Raw genomic sequence first — 23618 nt, forward strand, 5'->3', positions numbered from 1 at the left:
CCAGTAAAGCAGCTCTTCAGCCCAGGAGTTGCATTCTACATCCAGAGAGAAAGAAGCCCACCTTTCCTGCGTCTGAGGTGCACACTCAGCTCGCCGCTCTGCTCTCCCCAGACCCCGTGGTCAGCAGAGTGCATCTAGGGGCCAGAAGCCCAGTACCTCTTGCTCACCTCGTTCAAGCTGGAAATGAGACCCGAGGAGGAACTGGAGAGCCCGAAGCGCTTCTCAATGGTGGTGAGACTGCTCTTGAAGTAGGCACTGTACAGGAGCTGGCAGAGCTGCAGGAGGCCATGGCAAAGCACGAATACCTGGGGACAGACGACAGCTCTGTGAGGCCTCCCTGTTCAGTGGACTGGGTGCCTGCCCAGCCTTCCATCCAGGGGGGCGCCTCTGGGGCATGGAGGCCCAGTAGCCAGGACTGTTTCTCCGTGCATTGCCTAGAAATACTTAATTCACAGGGTTGTTCTGAGGGTGAATTGCCATTGTCACTATATCATGTTTTACCCCACAGGAAACAACTCCAAAAATGTTAGCCATTCCTAGCTCTACAAAATATCATCCCCACTATCATAAATAGCCCAGTGAAACCACATGGAAGGTCATCCCCAAGTAATGGTCTGATTTCATCAAGCATCAATGCTGGTGCCATCTTGGTTTACTCCCGATGGCACCACAATGTCTTACAAGCTGCTGGTCACCTTGCCTCCTAGTCCCTGAGTGGGCTGAAGGTTGCTCTCCGTCCATGCCCAGTGGATGAGGAAACCCCAGGTTGTTTGTTCCACTTCTCCCCTCCTGTCCTTTGTTCCCAACACCTATCCTCCAAGGCTCACCTCTAACGTGCCAGAGAGGGATGCAGTTCTCAGATCTGGCTCGAATACGTGGCCCATTCCCATCCTCAGTAAGCTCAATACCAGGGCTATCTTGACCTCTTGGGAGGAGTATCTGTGCCAGTCTGCCCCTCTGCATGGAAGGTTAAGGCCTTGGGGAAGGACCACTTGGCATGGTGTCATCTACCAGGCTTCACATGCCATATCCTGTGAGTACTGAGTAAATGTGAATTCTAGGGTTCATAGGGACAGATATACATCAGGTAGTGTGGGAGAGGGGCTTGACAGTATCCTTTGTGAGCTCCAGACTGAGCTTGGAGCCCTCCTGGGGGGCCTCAGTAACAGACGCTAAGCCAGAAGAGCCACATCTCTAAGCAGTCCTTGGAAGGTACCCTTCTGGGTCACGCTTTTGCTCCAGGGAAGGGTGGGGCACTGTTATCCTTCATAGTCTGCCAAAGCTCTTCCCTTAATTGAAGGGCTGGCATTCGGAAGAGCCCACGAGGCTCCACCTTCATTTCTTTCTGTTCCCTCCAAAACTTAACCTGCCTCTGTGCAGTGGGGGGCCTCACTCCAACCTGGGAGGTATCCTACCTACCAGGACAGAGCCTTGGTGTGGCCATCTGGAGGCTTCTGACAGAACCCAGAATTCATTGAGTATCCACACATGCTCATGTCTTTAACTCGGAGGGTCTAAGAAACCAGACATGTCTCCAAACAGCTGCCTGTCTCTGAGCTTACACAGTCAACTCCTTCCTCATCAGAGCTAGAAGAAAGCTTGCCTGCCAGCAGCTGAAAGTGGCTCTCTAACCCTGCTTCCCAGAAAGCCTAACCTGTGTTTCTTTGCATATATAAGAATCTTCCTAATGTTTTGTAATAAAGCTCTGTTTTTGTTTTGTTTCAAGGTAAAGTCTCACTCTAACCCAAGCTGAAACCTGTAGCCCCAGGTTGGCCTTGAACTCACAATGATCCTCCTAATCTCAGCCACCTGAATGCTGGGACTAAAAAACTTGTCCCACCAAGTCCACTCCAAAGTTATTTTGTTGTTGTTTAGAAATAGGGTCTCACTCTAGCCCAGGCTGACCTGGAACTCACTCTGTAGTCCCAGGCTGGCCTCGAACCTACAACAATCCTCCTACCTCTGCCTCCCAAGTGTTGGGATTAAAGGCATGAGCCACCATGCCTGGCCAAAGCCACTTTTGAAAATGACTTTGTCCTGTTCTCTTCCCAGATAGGGAAAATGAGGTCAGAGAAGGGGAACCTGAATGTCCAACACAGTCCTATAAATAACTCTTTGGAGTTTAGGAGCCCGTCACTCAAGATGCATAGTAGTGAGCCAGGTCTTGGCTTGTCTCTCATTCAAAAGAGCAACCTTAGCCAAGTTCCCCCAATTGCATGGTAATTGTAGTTCTGAACTCAGCCTTAAGTCAAATTGACCTGGACAGAGGGGCAAGAGACTATCTTTGGAAAAGAGTCTAAAGCCCAAGCCCAGGTCTTCTGGATTGAAATGGGTGGGAACAAAGTCAGAAATGTGTCTTTTGAAAAAGTTCCTCAAGCAGAACCTGGTGGGCACTATGGACCAACTTCCTGGACTAGTTGGCATGTTGAGGTAAGTGAAAAGCAAAATAAGCACAGAACTCCTCCCCTTCATAGCAACTACCACTGTGGGCACAGGGGACAGGAGAGCCTTGAAACAGACTATGGTGGGCAACATAGAACAGCAATGGTGAGGTAGTGATAATGGTAATGGTGTTGGTGAAGACAATGTGATAGTACTGGTGTTGGTGGTGAACATTTTGGTAGAAGGGATGGTAAAAGTGAATGTGAGAGTGTTGTTGATGGTGAAGGTGTTGTTGATGGTGAAAGTGTTGGTGGAGGTGAAGGTGATGGTGATGATGGTAGTGAAGGCAACAGTGCTGGTGATGGTGAAGATGTTGGAGATGGTGAAGGTGATTATGGTAGTGAAGGCAACAATGCTCGTGATGGTGAAGATGTTGGAGATGGTGAAGGTGATTATGGTAGTGAAGGCAACAGTGCTGGTGATGGTGAAGATGTTGGAGATGGTGAAGGTGAAGGTGATGATGATAGTGAAGGTAACAGTGTTGGAGATGGTGAAGGTGTTGGAGATGGTGAAGGTGATTATGGTAGTGAAGGTAACAGTGTTGGTGATGGTGAAGGTGTTGAAGATGGTGAAGGTGATGATGATAGTGAAGGTAACAGTGTTGGAAATGGTGAAGATGATTATGGTAGTGAAGGTAACAGTGCTGGTGATGGTGAAGGTGATGGTGATGGATTAGTCAAAGTCTGGTCATCATCCATGGTTACAAGGCATTATATCTCAGATTCCAAGGCACACTCAATCTCAGATTATCCCCTGGATCAAACCAGATGCAGGAAGGGGGCAATCTGATATCTGGTGCTTTGCCAGATCTTCCCCCTTGACCTTCCTCTACAAAGCAAATTCCCCTAAAGCTGTCTGTGATCATGCTTTTGGACACACACCATTTTGGTACATGCATTTTGGCAATCTGATTTGTCCACAGGATGAAGGTACCCAAACCTTGGTTCCTCTTCTATTACATTCTCCAGAGCTCTACACTCAGGTGCATCCCACTGTCTGTTAGGTATGACCACCTCTGACCTCTCAGACGAGTCACATCCCAGATGGGACCCAATGTCTGCCCCACAAGTCTCTCCTCTTTTCCTTCACCCATAACTCTCGCTGTTTACCTAACCAGAAACCCAGAGTCCTCCTAGATGCCTACTCCCACACCCCAGCATTCATTCACCCCATTGCCAGATCCCAGGACCTCTTCTTAGTATTTCTCCTATCTGAGTCCTCTCTTCGTGCCTTGGCTCAGGCCCCTACTGGTTTCTCCCCTGGATTGCTACCCCAGTCTCACAGGTTTCTTGTCTGCCCTCCTTATGCTTTCACCATCTTCCCCAAACACAGCTTTCTCAAACACTCATTCAAGCATGTCATGACCAAACCAACATCTCTTACCAGTTCCCACTTCCAAGGAGATAAAAGCTGACACCCTTGGTGAGATATCTTTGAACACCACAGGTCTCACACTCAACCCATCTCCCTCTTTGGCTCCGTACCCTGCTGAGGTTGACTGTATTTCACAAAGATGACCACATCAATACCTCCTCTTCACATGCACCGCTTACAGTGTGACCAGAATACTTCCCCAACAGGAGGAGGGTAGGTTCTCTCCCTTTGAGTGTGGTTCAATCCTAGCTCCTTGTTTATAATGAGAATGGAACAGAAATGATGCTATGTGGCTTCTGAGGCTAGATCCTAAGTATGAGTAGAGAGCTTGCCTAGCTCTTTCTGTCTATGATCCTTAGAACTCAAACAATCATTACTCTGTAAGGAGGCTTGGACTTCCTCACCCATGAGGAGGCCACATGTTGGTGCACAGCTGACAATTCCAACTAGGGTTTCAGCCCTCAGGCAGTGTCAACTGCCAAGACAAGTCACCAATCAACCTTCAGATGTTTCCAGCTCCAGCCTTGGATGCCAAGTAGAATAGAAATGAGCTACCCCCAGCTGAACCCCACACAGATTGCAGACTTGCCAGTAAAGTGAATGCTGTCGTTGTTTGAAGCACTGAACTGGGGATTTCTTTGTTACACAGCACTCAGAGATCTGCAACCCCTCCCGCAGACTGCCAACCAAGCTTAGCTCTCAGAGGCCCTCAGAGCACATATGGTGTCCATACCTTTATTCACAACTTGTATGGAACCCACAGTTCATTCTCCTAAACACTCCTTGTTCAGGATCTCCTTGCCTAGTCTGGGGCTTAGTGATCTTTCTGGTTCAAGGTTGCTTCTAAAAATCTCAGCACCCTGTTGCTGACTTTTGCATACAGGGACCTCAAAGACTTGTTGGGTCACGGTTTTGATGAGTGTCACCCAGCAGAAGAGGAAAGAGACACAATGATGGCTGGATCTGAGTCCAGGCCAGGGTGGTGGACATGCAGTAGGAGGCCAGATCAGATACTCGTGCACAGGTTGAGCTGTCACTGGTTCCACATGGAAGAAGCGACAAGGTTGTATTTCCAGCACAAGAACAGGAAGGGGACAAATCCATATGTGAGGAGGAGCCCAGGAGCAGGAGTCCCTATGGAAAAGCAGGACCATGAGTGTAGAGTCAGGACATTCTAGTTTCTGAGCTTTAAGCTCAGGAAAGATTGGCCCATTCAAATTAGTAGTGAATTAACAGGAATGACTAATTCCTACCAACTTCCTCAGCCGTCTCATGAGAGGAAGATGGGGATGGTGGGAGAGAAGACCTGTCTCAGAACATTTCCTGAAAGATATGCCCTTGAGTTTCCTGTAAGGGAAGAAATTCCCTCATCTTCTCCCCCAGGGTAGTGGGTTGGGAGAGTTCAGCAAAAGCTATTGGCCCCTTTCCACCTCTTCGCCCCCTCACCACCAAGCTCACACCAGCTGCTGGCCACTGCAGCCCTAACAGGTCTGGGCACTTCATGGATCCCTTGGCAGAAGTGCTGCTGTGGGTCTGGGCTTTACATTCCAAAGAATACAGCACAGAGAGATCAGCTTCATGGCTACAGGGCAGGAGAAAATGCCAGGGCAAAAGAGAGCAGGAGAGAAACAGTTTCAACAGAGCCGTTCGGCCATGGTCAGTTGGCCTCAAGGCTATCTGGTCTTGTATACTGTTTCAGGTGGATGGAACCATGGGACTATGTCCCTGTCTAATAATGCTAAATACTAAATGCCCACTCACAGCTGGCAGTGAGGGAGCAAGGGACATTTGCCAGCACAAAAGAAGTGGAAACCCATCCCTCAGAGAGAACATGGGTTTTAGAGTGCATGAGGATGAATCGATGGAGTGGGAAGGATGTGCCAGTTAGCTTGCAACCTTTCTTCTTGGGCTCCTTGGCAATCCTGGGTTTTGATTGTTTTTGTTTTGGAGTCAAACAGGCCTAGATCCTGGGCAAGGGTAAGGAATGATGAGAATATTGGCTGCTAATGGAATCACCCTGAGCAACAATTCCAAAAGAACACAGGAGCCATGACACCTGGGTGGACAGGGTTTCACCAAAGGGTATATTTAGGGTACCTGGCACCATGTTGTGCCCACACGGATGGAGTCAGTAGACTGAGGCTGCCCCCCACTCACTCCTCTTCCTCCCTGAGTAATTAACTTCTCTGTACTTGCAATTCTGTGTCTTGAGAGCCCAGGAGCAGGGTGGACTGCAAGGTGTTACAGAAAACTCTTGCTTGCTGAAGATGCTCCGAGCTGAAAGGTTTCCGTGGAGAAAAGTGCTTAGAAAGTATTGCACATTGTAATCCATCGCCATGAATAACTGTCTTCGCATTAGCATATCAAAGGCTTGGAGAAGTCCTTCCATTAAAGACTTGCTTAACTTTATCTAACCCAACTTTCTCCGTATATCTTTATGTAACCCCACAACCTCCCCCTCCCCTAGGTAACAGAAGAGACCTCTCCAGGGTACACTCTTTGAGTGTGTCCAGCCTGTGGTCAGAGGGCCACATGCATCTTAGGCCAGCTCTGAATGCAGCCCAGTGCGTCTGTAGGTGACAACATATTGCAACTCCTCTGCTGGAGAAAGAACGTGTCCCTTTTAGGAAATAGCTTATGGCAAAGTTCTTCTCAAAAGGACAAGAAAGAGCCAAGTTACCTTCCTCTTAACATAACACACCAATCATTTTCTCTCTCTTACTTTCTTTTCTTTTCTTGGCAGTTATTATTTTCATATATCATATTACACGTTTGATTTCTCATTTATCCATACAGAATACAGACTTCCTGGAGAAAAGATAGCTAGTGCCTTTTAGAAAAGTTAACCTCTAGTGCTTGAAGCGCCTACTTGGTTCTTCAGGTGAGCAATGTGTCTTTAAAAAACAAATGATATAGCCGGGCGTGGTGGTGCACGACGTTAGTCCCAGCAGTTGGGAGGCAGAGGTAGGTGGATTGCTGTGAGTTTGAGGCTACCCTGGGACAACAGAGAGAATTCCAGGTCAGCCTGGGCTAGAATGAGACCTCACCTCAAAAAAACAAACAAAAACCCACCAAAGATATTATTTACTTATTTGTGAGAAGAGAGAGTGTGTGTGTGTGGGTGCACCAGGATCTCTAGCTGCTATAAAAGAACTCCAGATGCATGTGCCACTTTGTGCATCTGGCTTAATGTGAGTATTGGGGAATCGAACCTGGGCCATCAGGCTTTGCATGCAAACACCTTTAACCACTGAGCCATCTTCCCAGCCCATAATGTGTCTTTCAAGCACTTTGATAACCTACATTCTGAACTATTCAGCCACCAGAAGATCCACTTCAGGTAGAGTCTGTCTTTGGTTACTTATAAATTTCCTTCTTGACGTGGTTATGATCTATCAACTACGCAAATCACACAACACAGAACAGCTCTAGCCAGTTCAGCCGCTCCACTTGCTTACTTGGCTCAACTCTAAATAACCTTGAGATATTTCTAAACCCAAACTCAAAAGTTAAAGATTTGCAACTATGTATACAGGGACTTTTCTGATGTGGTGGAAATAATCTATATTCTTAATGGCAGTGATATTTATATAGGTAGAGTTTACATTTGTCAAAACTCATCAAACATTCCAAGTCTGTGCATTTTATTATGTGTAAACTAGACCTCAATAAAGTTGGCTGAAAAAAAAAAAAAAACCTTTGGCGGGGGGAAAAACCTATATCTGACACTTTGAAGGGCATTCCACATCTTCTGTGTTTGTTTTCAAGTATGAACATTGACAATGCCATGAGAATGTTTATTTATTCAACAGTTCTATTTTGACAGGTTCAAACCCATGCAAGTATCTAGGTCAGTGTGTGTGCGTGTGTGCTTATTTAAATATTTGGGTGTACGTGAGGGGAGTGTGTGTATGTGTGTGTTAAAATGAACACGTCATTCTTACAGGCACATCTTACAAAGGAAACTGTCAAAAAAAAAAATCCTATGTAGGGGAACATTCATGCAGGATGGGGTGTGCGCGGGAGGCTCTCGGGCATTTAAATGTGAAGGTCATGTTTACAGCCCCATCCCTTAATCTTAACAAACACACTGTGGGGACACGGAGAGGAAGGAAGCGGAAAACCAGGTGTGACCCTGAAGATCTTTCTTCTAATAAAGAAGAAACACCTCACCACCTTTGTTCCAGAGCTAAGAGAGGCTGAAAAGAAGCTGAGATGCCAAGAGAAGAGAGAGTGGGGTCCTAGGCCCAAGCCAAGTTTCAGTGACAGGAGGAAGACAGGACAAATCATTGGGGCTCAGGATAACCAGGAAAGGTCAAAGCAACCCGAGATATGTTTCCTTTCACTGTCACGTTCATGACTCTCCTTTCCAGACTAGACGTCGTAGTGGTGATGTAGCTCACACGCCATCACAGAGCCACCTCTCCATGGTTCTGGAGCTGGACAGCTCTGAAATGTGACCCCACAGCTGACAACTGCCAGCTGTCAACCAGCACCACTCTGCAGCTGGCTTTAGGTGGCATTATGTGGGGACTTTCAGATTTGGCAAGTAAGCTGGCACCTCTAACCACCAAGCCATCTCTGGAGCCCTCCGCCTGATTTTGTAAGACAGGGTGTCTCTGATACCCCAGAGCTCGGATTACAGACACGAGGCATCACACCTAGTGCCTTCTGCATGTTAGGCAAGTTCTTCTCCACTGAGCTACTTTCCCAGCTCTCAGATCTTTTTTAAATTTTTATTTATTTTGGTTTTTCAAGGAAGGGTCTCACTCTCTGTAGCCCGCTGACCTATAATTTACTATGAAATCTCAGGGTGGCCTCGAACTCATGGCCATCCCTCCTACCTCTGCCTCTCCAGTGCTGGGACTAAAGGCACGTGCCACCACACACAGCTTCCAGCTTTAAAAAATAATAATAATGTGGATTATGGGGAGCTAAACTTGGGGCCTCATGTTTGCACAGTAAGCACTTTATCCACTGAACCATTTCTCCAGCCCCTTGTACAGTTTCTTGACTTGTCATTTTACTACACAAGGAATCAGCTCACCTCGATGTGCATCTTGGCTCTCTACTCCTCTCAACTTTTTTTTTTTTTTTGGTTTGTTTATTTATGAAAGAGAAGGAGGGAGAGAGAGTGAAAGCAGAGAGGGAGAGAAAGTGCAGGTGTGTCAGGGACTCTTGCCACTGCCAACAAACTCTAGACATGTGCACCATGTTGTGCATCTGGCTTTATGTGGGCACTGGGGTATCAAACCCAGGCTGGCAGGTTCTGCAAGCAATTGCCTTTAGCCCCAGCCCCTGTGAAACACGGTAGGAGACAGCGTTCTGGGCCAGGCAGAATAGGAAAGGAGCACTTGGTAACACAGAATGGGGAAGGAAGCGGCGAGTTCTTCTTCCTGGCCTGGACAAATTTCCCTGCCTTGGTGGGTGGGCCTTGAGCTCCCTGAGACCTGCGCCTACTGGGAGCACAGTAAATCCATCAGTGCCTCCCTCAAGCCGACCAATACACTGGGGGAGGGTAGACGTTCCTGCTCAATAAAGGTTTGGTCCCCACAGAAACTGTGGGTCCTTCAGACTCTGGGAGGCGCCCTCCCCCCAGGAACCTGCTTTCTCCTCCTTTCCCTCTTACTCTGAACTAAACTTTATTCTTTCACAATACTTTGCTGCCGCTTAATTCCTTAACTGGCAGAGAAAATGAACCTAAAAGCCCTAAACAGTAACACCTCCTCCCAGATTAAAATATATATATATTTATTTATTTGAGATAGATAGATAGATAGATAGATAGATAGATAGATAGATAGATAGATAGATAGAGGCAGATACAGGGAGAAAACAGACCTCCAGCCACTTAAAACAAACTCCAGAATGCATGTGCCACCTTGTACATCTGGCTTACATGGGTCCAGGGGAATCGAACCTGGGTCCTTTGGCTTTGCTGGCACATGCCTTAACTACTAAGCCATCTCTCCAGCCCCTAACTTTTTCTTTTTCTTTTTAAAAATATTTATATATTTGCAAGCACAGAGAGCTAGAGAGGGGGACAAAGAGAATGGGCACACCAGGGCCTCTTGCCACTACAAACGAACTCCAGTTCCACGTGCCACTTTGTGCATGTGGCTTAACGTGGGAACTGGGGAAATTGAGCCCATGCCATCAGGCTTTGCAAGCAAGTGCCTTAACAGCTGAGCCATCTCTCCAGCCCTCTTCCCATCTTTTGAGAGTTCTGTCTGTATTTTTATTAGTGTAAGATCACCTCACTGAATGGCAACCAAACCGGATGCCACAGGAGCAGGGCTTCCCACTGGAAACGAACACACACACTACATGCTCCTGATTCATGAGGTGGTGGGCGTTTATGTTTTCCCTAGGGCAAATGGCTATTCTGTATGAACCCCAGTGAGTTCAGCCCCACTCGGGCTTTGGCCTTTTGCCACATCTGCCTGTTCTATGGCTGTTGCCTCCGGAGCTGCGCCAGGTGTCAGGAGTCCCCCCGCTAGAAGGCCCCACGCAGGCATCTGCAAGCTACTTCCATCCATCAATACTTTCAAATCATTGTCCATTCTGCAGATTATTGAGGCTTTCATCTATCCATAGACTCTCTCCTTTTCAATTTCTTCTGTTATGTTTTGGTCATTCTTTTAAAGTGTGTGTGTGTGTGTGTGTGTGTGTGTGTGTGTGTGTGTGTACATGCCAGGATCTTTTGCCACTATACCTGGCTTTACATGGGTGGCTGGGGAATTGAACCCAGGCTGGCAGGCTTTGCAAGCAATCTGCTTTAATTACTGAACCAAGTCCCCAGCCCCATTTTATCATTCTGAATCTTTTTTTTCATTATAATGGGGGTGTTGGAGAGGAAGAAAGACAGACACAGTCTATCATCTTGAAGTAGAAACCCAATCTATTTCCTGATGCACATTTAGCAGACATATCACTCTGTCCCTACTTTTTTTCAACAGGACAAAGAAAGACTCCGAGAAGGAAATTCAGATGCTTCCAGAAAGGGTTTCATGCCAATAACCCCATCATAACTGAAAATATCCCGAGGTAAGTGAATTTAATACATCGAAACTACCAAGCTCTGTAGCTTCACCCTGCCTATCTTAAGTGTGCTCAAAACATACCTACATTAGCCTATAATTGGGCAGAATCATTAGCATAATGTCCATTTTGTAATAGTGTTGACTATCTCACAGTTTACTGGGTACTATGCTGAAAATGATAGACGATACTAGAAAATTTTCAGTGCCAGGGATGGGTTTCCAGTGAGGTGGCCAGGGAGGCCATTGCCAAAGCTCTTGGTTTCCCACCAGGAATAGATGGTTAAGACCCTATTGCTGAAGACTCCACTTGCCTGGACAGCAAAGTCATTGACAAACCAAGCTGGAGCTGAGCTGAAAACCTCCTCCTGTAGACCATCTGACAGAAAGCTGGAAATAGCTACGCCGCATGCAGTCCTATGAGAGAGAAGTCATCAGTGGAGATAAACAACAGTGGACACTGCAGGCCTTAAGTTAGGTCAACCAGGACAAACGAGCTACCAGGTGCAATAGTGGCATGTCTGTAATAGGAGAAACCAACTGCTCTCTAATTGAACTGAAGGCCCACTCCATGGGAGGGAATACATGCCTGATACTGAAAAACCATGATGAGGGAAGTCATGAGCTATACGGTGTAATGCCTGCTGATGTCTGGTTAAATGCATATATTATGCTCACCAAACTGCCCAGTAAGCACTTTTCTTAATGTTCATACTCATATATTAATGTTACTCTCATTTTTGGTTAGAGAAGTTTCTCTTTTCAGATAGCAGTGATGGGATGACTCAAAGGGCACCACAGTGCTGGGAAGAAGTGACAGAGGAGTGCTCAGCACTGAAACATCTCTATCACTCCTTCCAAGACTCAGGGTCCATTGTGGAAGAGGTGGCGGAAAGAACATAAGAGTCAAAGGAAGGGTAGGATTCCTTACAGTGCACTCTTCCAGACACAAAATGGCCTGGATATCCGTGACCTTGCAGTGCCTGACACTACCTAGAGAAGAAAAAGATGATGAATCAAAATCAAAGGGAGACTGATTGAAAGGGGGAGGGAATATGATGGAGAGTGGAGTTGTGAAGGGGAAAGTGACAGGAGAGGGAATTATCATGGGTTATTGTCTATGATTATGGAAGTTGTCAATAATAAAAAAATTTTTAAATGATTAAGATGGGGAGGTAATATGATGGAGAATGGAATTTCAAAGGGGAAAGTGTCAGGGGGAATTCAGTCCTGAAGTGTCAGGAGGGAATTACCATGGGATATTTTTTTTTATAATCATGGAAAATGTTAATAAAAATTTAAAAATTAAAAAATAATAATAATAAAGAAAATGAAAGACAGAATGGTTGTGTGCATGCATGTCCACCACACCCCAGTGGCATTGAAAAATGCAAAACTGGGGCTGGAGAGATGGCTCAGCAGTTAAGGTGCTTGCCTGCAAAGCCTAAAGACCATAGTTCAGTTCCCCAGAACCCACATAAAGCCAGATGCACAATGTGGCACATGCCTCTGGGGTTCATTTGCACTAGCTGGAGGTCCTGGTATACCCATTCTTTCTCTGTCTCTGTATTTGCTTGCAAAAAAATAAATTAATTTAAATATATTTTTTAAAAATTGTGAGTCTGGGGCTGGAGAGATGGCTTAGCGGTTCAGCAGTTGCCTGTGAAGCCTAAGGATCCCGGTTTGAGGCTCAATTCCCCAGGACCCACATTAGCCAGATACACAAGGGGTGCATGCATCTGGAGTTTGTTTGTAGTAGCTGGAAGCCCTGGCATGCTCATTCTCTCTCTCTCTCTCTCTATCTGTCTCTCTCTCTGTGTGCCACTCTCAAATAAATAAGTTAAAAAAAATTGTGAGTCTGAATCTTCAAAAGCCAAGGATGGTCTACTTGTCAGTGGACTTAGATGTCAAACCAAAAAAGTATATACCGTATATTTAATTCCCCAGTACTCACGTAAAGCCAGGTGCACAAGGTAGCACATGTGTCTGGAGTTCATTTGCACTTGTAATAGACTCTGGCATGTTCATACTCACATAAACACACACACACTCTCTCTCTCATAAATAAATAAAACGTTTTTTGTTTTTTCTTTTAAGTTGTGAGGTCCAGGTGTGGTGGTGCATGCCTTTAATCCCGGCACTCAGGAAGCTGAGGGGGGACGATCGCTGTGAGTTTGACGCCAGCCTGAGGCTACATAGTGAATTTCAGTCAGGGCTAGAGCGAGATCCTACCTCAAAAAAAAAAAAAAAAAATGTTGCGAGGAATAGGGAGAATCAGAGATACAAGTCTACATGAATCGACTCCTTCCACGGTAAAGTGACAAGTCAAGAAACTGTCCAATGGAGGGTCTGGAGAGATAGCTCAGTGAGGAAAGTGTTTGCTGGGCACACATGAGGACCTGAGTTCAGATCCCCAATCTTCATGTACTTCCTTGCTCACTCCTATTATATTCAAGGGTCCTGATTTATTTGGAGAACTCTTCCGAGGGGTTGGGGAGTCTGCCTGCGGGCGTGTGGCCTGACCAGGGTGGGGGGGCTGGCTCAGTATGTCTGCTCTTCTGCACCTACCCCTCCTGGCTCACAGTGCCTTCTCAGTCCCCGCTGGCCATGCACCAGGGGGTGAGACTTGGAAGGTGAGGCACCAAGTTCAAGGACAAAGAAGTTTCCCAATGTTGGATTGGGGAGATGACTTAGTAGTAAAGGCACTTGCCCGCAAAACCTAACCACTCAGGTTTGATTCCCCAGTACCCACGCAAAGCTGGCACCTGTATCTGGAGTTTGTTTGTAGTGGCTAGTGGCCCTGGTGTCCCATTCTCTCTTTCTCTCTCTATCTATTTATCTCTCCTTGAAAATAAATATATAATTTTTTAAGAAGCTCCCCTCACCCCAGGGCATGGTGGTGCACACCTGTAATCCCAGCACTTGGGAGCAGAGGTAGGAGGATTGCCATGGGTTCGACGCCACTCTGAGACTACATAGTGAATTCTGAGTCAGCCTGGACTCGAAAAAGAAAGAAAGAAAGAAAGAAAGAAAGAAAGAAAGAAAGAAAGAAAGAAAGAAAGAAAGAAAGAAAGAAAGGAAGAAAGAAAGAAAGAGGGAGGGAGGGAGGGAGGGAGGGAGGGAGGGAGGGAGGGAGGGAAGGAAGGAAGGAAGGGAGGAAGGAAGGAAAGGAAGAAGGAAAGATGAAAGGAAAGGAAAGGAAAGGAAAGGAAAGGAAAGGAAAGGAAAGGAAAGGAAAGGAAAGGAAAGGAAAGGAAAGGAAAGGAAAGGAAAGGAAAGGAAAGGAAAGGAAAGGAAAGGAAAGGAAAGGAAAAGAAAGGAGAAGTTTCCCAGTGTTGCCAGAGGTTGAGGAAGATGGCGCTGAGCTGGCTCCTCTGGGAACCGCCTGGGAGGTGCTCAGTGCCGGGAGAGAGATGTGAACCCTTTTCCTCATCCCCGTGTGCTGTGGGATGGCAGGCCTCCTCCTGCCAGGCAGCCTGCGTTGCCCATCCTGTGCCATCTGCAGGGTGTGGTTTGGGATCCAACCACCGCCCAGCGAGCGCCCCAACAGGGAGGTCTCTTTCATGAAGTGATCCAGGAAATCAAGTATGTTCCCAAGCAGGAAGAATGCCCACACAAGATAAAGCCTGGAGGTTCAAAATTGCCAGCTTGGGGTCAAAGTTGGTGTTATTCACAGTAGAAATGATAAAAGGTGTCTGCAGTATTATTGGTATTATTATAAATTAGAAAAAGCCTTTGACTTAAAAAAAAAAACAAAACAGTGCCCTGTTAGTGTTTAGAAGTTAAAAAAAAAAATTAATCAGAATGATCTAAAGAGAAACACGTGGTATTTATGGAACCCTTGTTCCGTCGGAGGGAAGCAGACTGTCTGGGGAGCTGGTTGGCAGGGGCTGCCAGCCAGGCCTTGACATGCCTCTCACTGTCCAAGGTCACTTTCCCCTTTCTTCGCTCCAGCGCGCCCTGCCCCAGCCTCCGTGGTCCACAGAGAACCCTCGCTGTGTGGCAAGCCTTTTCTAATGGGACTAAGAAAAGCCACTCTCCAACAACCCTGCAGAACAACTTGGCAGAGCAAGATGAGTCTGGCTTCCATGGAAACCAACAACAATGAACAGAAGAAGCCACGTCTGAGGGGACTCTTCCATCGCTCGCACTGTGGGGAGAACCTGGCTGAAGTGTCTCTCGGAGCTCAAGTCCTGAAGGGATCTGACTACCCAAGGATTTTCGACCATTTGTTAGCCCAGTATGTAAAGCTTAGATCAACCAATCAACAAATCAATAAATAAATCTCATTTGAGGACCACTGCAAAATACGCAATTAAAATAGACACTGGAAAGATGGTTTAGCAGTTAAGGCGCTTGCCTGCAAAGCCAAAGGACCTAGGTTCAATTCTCTGGGACCCACGTAATCCAGATGAACAAGGTGGCACATGCATCTGGAGTTTGTTTACAGCAGCTGAAGGCCCTGGTGCATCCATTCTCTATCTGTCTCTCTTTCTCTCTAAATTGAATTGAAAATTAAAAAAAAAAAAATAGACACTGGAGCCAGTGTGGTGGCACATGCCTACAATGCCAACACTCAGGATGTTGAGGTAAGGAGGCTTAACACAAATTCAAGGTCAGCCTAGGCTACACAGCAAGATCTTGTCTCAAAACAATCAAACAAAACCAGGACACTGGGATTCACGATCTCCATGAGCCTGTGGGCTTTGCTATTACTTTCTAATTTTTGTTATTATGACTAAAAAAACAACTTCGAGAAGCTGGGGTCCTGGAAGGTCCTCAGATGTAAAAAGAACCAATCACTGTGCAGTTTTCCATTCCTACATCCTCGTTTGCAAGCTGCGGCAGAAAGAGAGAGAAAAGCAGACGGGCTCCCTAGCTCAAAACACCAGGAGGGCTGGAGAGCTGGCTTAGCGGTTAAGGCGTTTGCCTGCAAAGCCACAGGATCCCGGTTCGACTCTCCAGGACCCACGTAAGCTAGATGCACAAGGGGGCGCATGCATCTGGAGCTCGTTTGCAGTGGCTGGAGGCCCTGTTGTGCCCATTCTCTCTCTCTCAAATAAATAAATAAAATTTTAAAAAACACCAGGAATCCTCCCGCGCCTTCTCTGGTGGCTGCTCTGCACAACCTGGGTCCTATCCGAGCATAATCAGCAGGGGTAGATGAGGTTGACATCTGGATGGAGGTAGTAAGATTTGTGACAAGAGGAAACAGAAGAGAAAAAGGAGAGAGAATGCCTGAGGGGTTGGGCCTGGAGTCTGTACTTCAGAAGTCATAGATTAAAAAGAAAAAGAATAAAGTTCGAGAAGGGATGAGATATAATAAGCACGTGACATGAGATGGCTTTATCCGATTCACTAGAAGCATGGTGTCCTGGGACAATAATAAACACTTTTTGTAATAAAAGTATCTCTGGAGTTTATATAAATATGTGCCTAAATCCTTCTTCAGAAATTCAGAAAGTCTTTATTATTTTCTTTAAAGCCAGGAAACTGTTCCTTCATAGAGGACAAGTGCCATCTTGTCTGCGGAGACATTGGCTCAGAGTGATTTGTGAGGTTGAAACGAGGCCCCATTAGGGAACGCTCTCTGGAACGCACTTTCAGCAGGAAGAGGACCTTCAAACCCTGTGAATATGAAAACTCTGCGATTTTTATATCCTTCCTAGTCTTTGTTCTGGTAGCAAGATGGGATGTCAATATTTTTCCTCACATCCTGGAAGGGTTTCATGATAAAGCCCTTCCCTTCCTGCCTTCAAGGAAAGGGAAGCCAGTGTCTCGGACAGAGAAAGTGAGAACTGGGTCTCCCCAGAGCCGAGGACCTTAGGAACAGACCCCAAGGAAACTGACCAGAGAGGGACAGAGCCCCGGGGCCCAGTCAGAGGCCACTGGGAAGCTCTGAGGAATGGCATTTATTTTCCTCAATCATCTTGCTTATTATGTATTTTCGTCTCTCTGCTTGTGAGACTCAACACTGTTTAACGTCTACATCTGTACCACTAACTGCACGTGATGAATGATGAATAAATATTTGCTGTCCTAAGGGGCCCAGTGTGGTTTGTGTGCACGCCTTTAATCCCAGCACTCGGGAGGCTGAGGTAGGAGGATTTTTACTGTGAGTTCGAGGCCAGCCTGAGACTACATAGTGAATTCCAGGTCAGCCTGGGTGAGAGTGAGACCAGCCTGAGACTACATAATGAATTCTTGGTAATCCTGGGTGAGAGTGGGACCCTACCTTGAAAACACAAATCATAATAATAATAATAATAACAATAACAATAACGACACTGTATGATATTTGGGCTGGAGAGAGGGCTCAGTGGTTAAAGACACTGCTGAAAGAGCCTAATGGCCAGTTTGATTCCCTAGTACCCACATATAGCTAAGTGCACAAAGTGACACGTGTCTGGAGTTCATTTGCAGTGGCAGGATGGGGAGCCTGTATTCATTTTCTCTCTCTCAAATAAATGAATATTTGTAAAAATTTGCCAACGTAAGCCAGGGGTGGTGGCGCACGCCTTTAATCCCAACACTAGGGAGGCAGAGGTAGGAGGATCACCATGAGTTCAAGGCCACCCTGAGACTACATAGTGAGTTCTAGGTCAGCATGGGCTACAGTGAGACCCTACCTTGAAAAAACAAACAAACAAACAAAAAATTGTCAAGCTAGTTAATGCCACATCACCCTTGAGAGGTATAAATCATTCTTTGTGTCCATGGAGAAGGTGGCTGAGGCTCGGGAAAACTTACAAAATCACCTTATTTGTTTTTTATTTGTATTTATTTATTTGAGAGCAATAGACACAGAGAAAGAGAGAGAGAATGGGCGCTCCAGGGCCACTGCAGATGAACTCCAGACACGTGCGCCCCCTCGTGCATCTGGCTAAAGTGGGTCCTCGGGAATCGAGCCTCGAACCGGGGTCCTTAGGCTTCACCAGCAAGTGCTTACCCGCTAAGCCATCTCTCCAGCCCCCAAATCACCTTCTTTTGCAGCAGGCAAATTGTAACAGCCAATAGACACCAAGTGACACCACCATTGTGTTCTGCCACAGTGTCTGATCTCATGAGGGTTTGGGGAGGTGCTGTGGAAATTGTTTGCCCTGAAGGTGTCAGTTCCTAACCACCACATTAGTGGATTCATCAAAGGTCACTTTATCTAAGTTCTACAGTAGTTTTTAGGTTTGTCTGTTTTTGTTTGGGGGACTGCATCTATCGATATAGTGCAGACTGTCCTCAGACCCAATAGCATCCTGTCTCAGCTTCTGGAGCATCGTGCACCACCATACCCAGCTAATTCTACAGGGATCCATTCTGTCCATCTGTAATGTCACCTACATCGCAGGGCTCTCATTCCAGCTGCTCGGTTCCCTGTGGAGATTGTAATGCCAGCCTTCCTCTCTCTCTACCTGATGTTGACGGTGCCCAGGCTCTGTCATTTAGCCCCTCTGTACACACACAAACTTCCCTTTGGTATCCCATTTATCCATCCGTGGGAACTTGACTGCTTGCTGAAGTCTCCCCTCCTCAAACTGGCTTCCTTTCAAACTGTGTCCCTCACATTTCAACTGTGACACCCACAAGTCCCTCAAGCCCACGGCCCATGTCATCACTGCCCCTCACATAGTCTCCTCTCTGTTCCAGTTCTTACCTTTTTGTCCACCTCCAAGCCAAATCCTGCCCATTTCCTCTGGCACCTTCACTCAGTCCCAGGCGCCAGCAGCTCTCATAAGACCCAGCGTCACCATTTCCTTCCCATTCCCTATGCCCGCTCTCTCCTCCTTCCATCTATTCTTTATTTTAATTTTTTTGTTGTTATTTTTATTTATTTATTTGAGAGTGGCAGACAGAGAGAGAAAGAGGCAGAGAGAGAGAGGGGGAGAGAGAATGGGCATACCAGGGCCTCCAGCCACTGCAAACGAACTCCAGATGCGTGCGCCCCCTCGCGCATCTGGCTAACATGGGTCCTGGGGAATAGAGCCTCAAACCAGGGTCCTTAGCCTTCACAGGCAAGCGCTTAACCACTAAGCCATCTCTCCAGCCCTCATCTATTCTTTAAACAGCCAGAGCAGTTTCTCTCTTTTCTCCCCCATGTGTGTATGTGGTGGGCATCAGTGTGCATTTATTTGTGCATGCATGTGCACGTGTGTGAGCATGCTTATGGAGACCACAGGTGGACACTGGGTGTTTTCCTCAATTGTTCTCTGCCTTATTCTTTGCGATAGGGTCTCTCACTGAACCTAGGAACTCACCAGTTCTCCCAAATGAGACCCAGGGAGTCCTCATGGCTGAGATTACAGGCACCTCACCATGCCCGTCTCTTGTCTCATCTTCTGCTGGAGATCCAAACTTACGTTCTCTTGCTTGCACAGCGAGCCCTTTACCCACGGCGACATAGCCCCACGTCCCCAGAGAAGTCTTTTAAGAAACGCTTGAATGACACACAACACTCACACGGCAGATACAGACATCATGAGGGTACTTCCCATTCCTTGTGCCTGCTCTCTCCTCCTTCCCATCTATTCTTTTGATTAAATTTGAAAGCTTGAAAACTTCCCAAGGTGACTGCACTTGGGGACCTGTATCCAGATAAAATAAATCAATAATTGCCAGCTCCCCACAAGCTCCCTGGGGCTCCCCGCAGGCAACATCTACCTCACTCTGGGGCAGGGATTCTCTGGATTTCTAACAACTCGGCTTGGTTCACCCTGATACTTTGTAGCAATAAGTGATCAGAGCCTGTCAGGACTGCGCGACACCTGTGACTTCCCAGCACCGAGGAGGAAAATCCAGGCACAGCACCCAGCTGGCAGAGCGCTCCCCGCTGCAGGACGCATGCACCCTCTCCACGCCTGTGAGTTCCCCAAGACAGCAGCCACCTCTCAGGTCCCAACCCCCTCACATCCAGTGCTCATGCATCAGCAGCTGACTGTGTAGCTAAGTGGGAAGATCATGGCCCACGTCGGATGAAATGTCACTTCAGGGTTTTGGTGGGGATGGGAGCTGTTCTCTTTTCTTGGGAAGCTTTACATCCCTACCACCCACTTTAAAAAATATTTTTATTTGAGCTGGAGAGATGGCTTAGCAGTTAAGCGCTTGCCTGGGAAGCCTAAGGACCCTGGCTCGAGGCTTAATTCCCCAGGTCCCAAATAAGCCAGATGCACAAGGGGGTGCATGCATCTGGAGTTCATTTGCAGTGGCTGGAGGCCCTGGAGTGCCCATTCTCTCTCTCTCTGTCTCTTTCTCTCTCTGTTTGTCTGTTGCTCTCAAATAAATAAATTAAAATAAACAACAAAAAAATTAAAATATATTTTGATTTGAGCTGGAGAGATGGATTAATGGTTAAGGCACTTGCCTGTGAAGCCTAAGGACCTAGGTTCAATTCCCTAGTACCCATGTAACCCAATTACACAAGCTGGTGCATTCATCTGGAGTTTGTTTGCAGTCGCTGGAGGCCGTGGCATGCCCATTCTCTCTCTCTGTCTCCCCCTCCCCTAATAAGTAAATACTAAAATATTTAAAAAAAAAAACAAAAAAATAATTTCATTTATTTATTTGAGAGAGAGAGAAAGAGTATAGGCATGCTAGGGCTTCCTGCCACTGCACACAAACTCCAGACGCATGCGCCATGTGTCTCTGGCTTTACGTGGGTACTGGGGAATTGAACCCAGGTATTCAGGCTTTGCAAGCAAGTGCTTTTAACCACTGAGATAGCTCTGCAGCCCCCTCCACCCTCGATTAATTAACTTCTACTCACTCATCTTTCTTGTAGTGAAGGAAGGCCCTCCCATTGTTCCTTTAGGGCGCTGAGCCTGGATCGCAATGACAACCATCAGGAGGGTTTCAGGCCCTGCAGCAATCCTGGCATCAGCACACACCTGTCGCCAGCAGGGTGACAGGGAAATGGCCACAGAAGAAGGGAGCACTCATGAGGAGGAAGCAAACCCTCTTCATCAGTGATGATGAGCCAGGGAAGGGAAGAATAAATGTTAGCGGCTGATCCCACTAGTTACCTAGGCAGCTGGAAGCTAGAGGCGGGCGGATATGAAATTGTCAAATGGGGTTGTAAATTCAGTGTCGAAACAGGTACTTTCCTTTTACTGTCTGCATTTATCTCCCAAGAAACATCCCGGAGGCATGGAAAGTTACTCAGCCAAAACCCTTGCAGACTCTTTGCTTTCTTCAGACTCCCCTGAGCCAGTTCCATCCCACAAACTCATCCTCCTTTGGAGAACTGAAACCCTGAGCCTTGTTTTGACTCTGGGTCCTGCCATGTTTGTTTTGACAGGTAACCAACTGGAGATAATGCTTTAGGCATGAGGAACAGACAGTATCCGGCTGTGCCCCTAGGGCACCCAGTGAAAAGTCCAAGGAAGTTACATCAAAAATGAGTCAGCGTCCTGGTAGGATAGGAAAGAGCCTCTGCCCGGGAAACCCCTGCCCCCTGGGGGTGGGTGGCGCAGCCTGTGCCCACCCAGCACCCATTGGCTCCAAGAGGACCTTCTGATCAATCTCAACACACTCCACTTGTTGGTAATCACAGTGGACATCTGACAAGAAAGTTTAAGAAGGTCATGAGCCTTAGGGGTACAGAGCCTGCTCTTGTCTGGATAAATGCACATATTACTCTCACCAAACTGCCCTGAAAGCACTACACTTAATGTTCATATTCATATGTTAATGCTACTCTCACTTTTGGTTAGAGAAGCTTCTCTTTTCAGGTGGCAGTGACCTTTGAGATGACCCAAAAGGCAACAACAGAGTGCTGAGAAATGACAGAGGAGTGCTCAGCACTGCAATATTTCTGTCACACCCTCCAAGACTCAGTATCCATTGAGGAAGAGGTGGCGGAAAGAATGTAAGAGCCAAAGGAAGGGTAGGACTCCTTATAGTAAGCTCTTGCAGACACAAAATGGCCTGGACATCCATGACCTCGCAGTGCCTGGCACTACCTTCACAAGACCCTCCTAAGAGGAGAAAAAGATGATGACATCAAAATAAAAGAGAGGCTAGCAGAGAGAGGGAGGGGATATGATGGAGAGTGGAGTTGTGAAGGGGAAGGTGGGGGAGGGGAGGGAATGATCATGGTTTATTGTAAGTATAGAAGTTGTCAATTACAATTTTAAAAAAAGAAAAAGGGCTGGAGAGATGGTTTAGTGGTTAAGCGCTTGCCTGTGAAGCCTAAGGACCCCGGTTCGAGGCTAGATTCCCCAGGACCCACGTTAGCCAGATGCACAAGGGGGCGCACGCGTCTGGAATTCGTCTGCAGTGGCTGGAGGCCCTGGCGCGCCCATTCTCTCTCTCTCTCTCTCTGCCTCTTTCTCTGTCTGTTGCTCTCAAATAAATAAATAATAATAAACCAAAAAGAAAAAGAAAACTTAAGGGGTCTGTTACAGAACACCCAAGCAACAGGTGTGTGAGAGCCATGAGGAGATGGATGGAGGGACATGCACGGGGTGACCCGTCAGTCCTCCCTGGAATGGAATGTGAACACCCTCACGGCCCACCCTGGTCCCCTCGCCTGCCCCTCCTCAGCCTGCCCGCAGACCCAAGACTCGGGGCCACATGTCGTCTGCACAGGTCCCCTCCCCCTGTGACACTGCATCACTCCCCACATGATGGCAGTCCCCTGAAAGCCCGGCTCCAGACGCAGCAGGTTCCTGGTGGCCGGGATAAGACATTCAGGGAACAGAAAGCAGAAAACCCCACCATGTGACGGGCGGATTGACGCTCCACAGGAAAACTCGCCCTACTTCTGCATCGACCCCTCCAGCCAAGGAGAAGGATGGTAGGAGGAACGCTTTTTCCCAACATTTCAACCTCTGCCATCTGTTGTTGTCAACCTGGTCTGATTAGGAATCGACAGACATTCCTCTTGTTTGGGTCTCTGAGGTTGCTTCCAGGAAGGATCGGCTGAAGGAGGAAATCCTTGTTCCTCCTAGAGTTTTGCTAAGGCAGCTCTGGGACAAAAGAGCCCCTTCTCCCTGCCTGGTGGTCTGAACGACTTGCTGGTGAATGTCTTTGCTTAGATGGTGGTCTAAGCAGCTGGTGAGCGCCTTCACTCACACGTGCATCTGTCCTGCTGGGCTGTCCCTCGTCGGCCTTGGAACCAAGTTTCCTCAGCCTCCCAGCGTGGGCTGAAGATCAGCGGCTCTCCAGAAAACCTCCAGGCCCTCACTGCTGGATTGGGACCGCTGAGGCCTCCAGCTATATGGACTGAGCAGCTGCTGGGTTCCTTGACTCTCAAGCTCACAAGCTGCTAATGGTGGGCTTCCGTAAGATAACCCAATACATTTCTGCTTTTTCCTTAATCTTTTATTTTTATTTATTTATTTATTTGAGAGAGAGAGAGAGAGAATGGGTGCACCAGGGCCTCCCGCCAATGCATACGAACTCCAGACACATGCACCACCTTGTGCATCTGGCTTACATGGGTCCTGGGGAATTGAACCTGGGTCCTTTGGCTTTGCAGGCAAGCATCTTAACCGCTAAGCCATCTCTCCAGCCCCAAATTCCCATTTTAATACAATTCATTCTATTAGTTCTGTTCCTCTAGAGAACCCTGGCTAACATAGCACCCTATCAGACACCTCAAGCGAGATATGTCCTCCCCACACTAAGCTATGAGCCCAAGTCCAAGTTCTACCATGGGACCGCCTGTGGACCATAAGAGGGTCTGAGGGTTAGGTGGCCTGGCTTTGCCCATCACCAAGTACGGATGGTATGCACCCAAAGGACCATATGCCCTAGGGATGACTCTGGGCA

At 47.3% G+C, this 23618-nt stretch overlaps 1 protein-coding gene across 1 annotated transcript in view; it reads right to left on the bottom strand.

Annotated features, from left to right (window-relative positions):
• Slco2a1 (solute carrier organic anion transporter family member 2A1) overlaps nt 1-23618 on the bottom strand; it is a 125185-nt gene that overhangs the window by 59701 nt on the left and 41866 nt on the right. The window contains exon 2 of the mRNA XM_045136680.1: nt 168-305. Coding sequence (XP_044992615.1) covers nt 168-305 — 138 coding nt within the window. The remainder of the gene's footprint in view (nt 1-167; nt 306-23618) is intronic.

Source organism: Jaculus jaculus, chromosome 17 (genome assembly GCF_020740685.1).
Source record: "Jaculus jaculus isolate mJacJac1 chromosome 17, mJacJac1.mat.Y.cur, whole genome shotgun sequence".
Lineage (NCBI taxonomy): Eukaryota > Metazoa > Chordata > Mammalia > Rodentia > Dipodidae > Jaculus > Jaculus jaculus.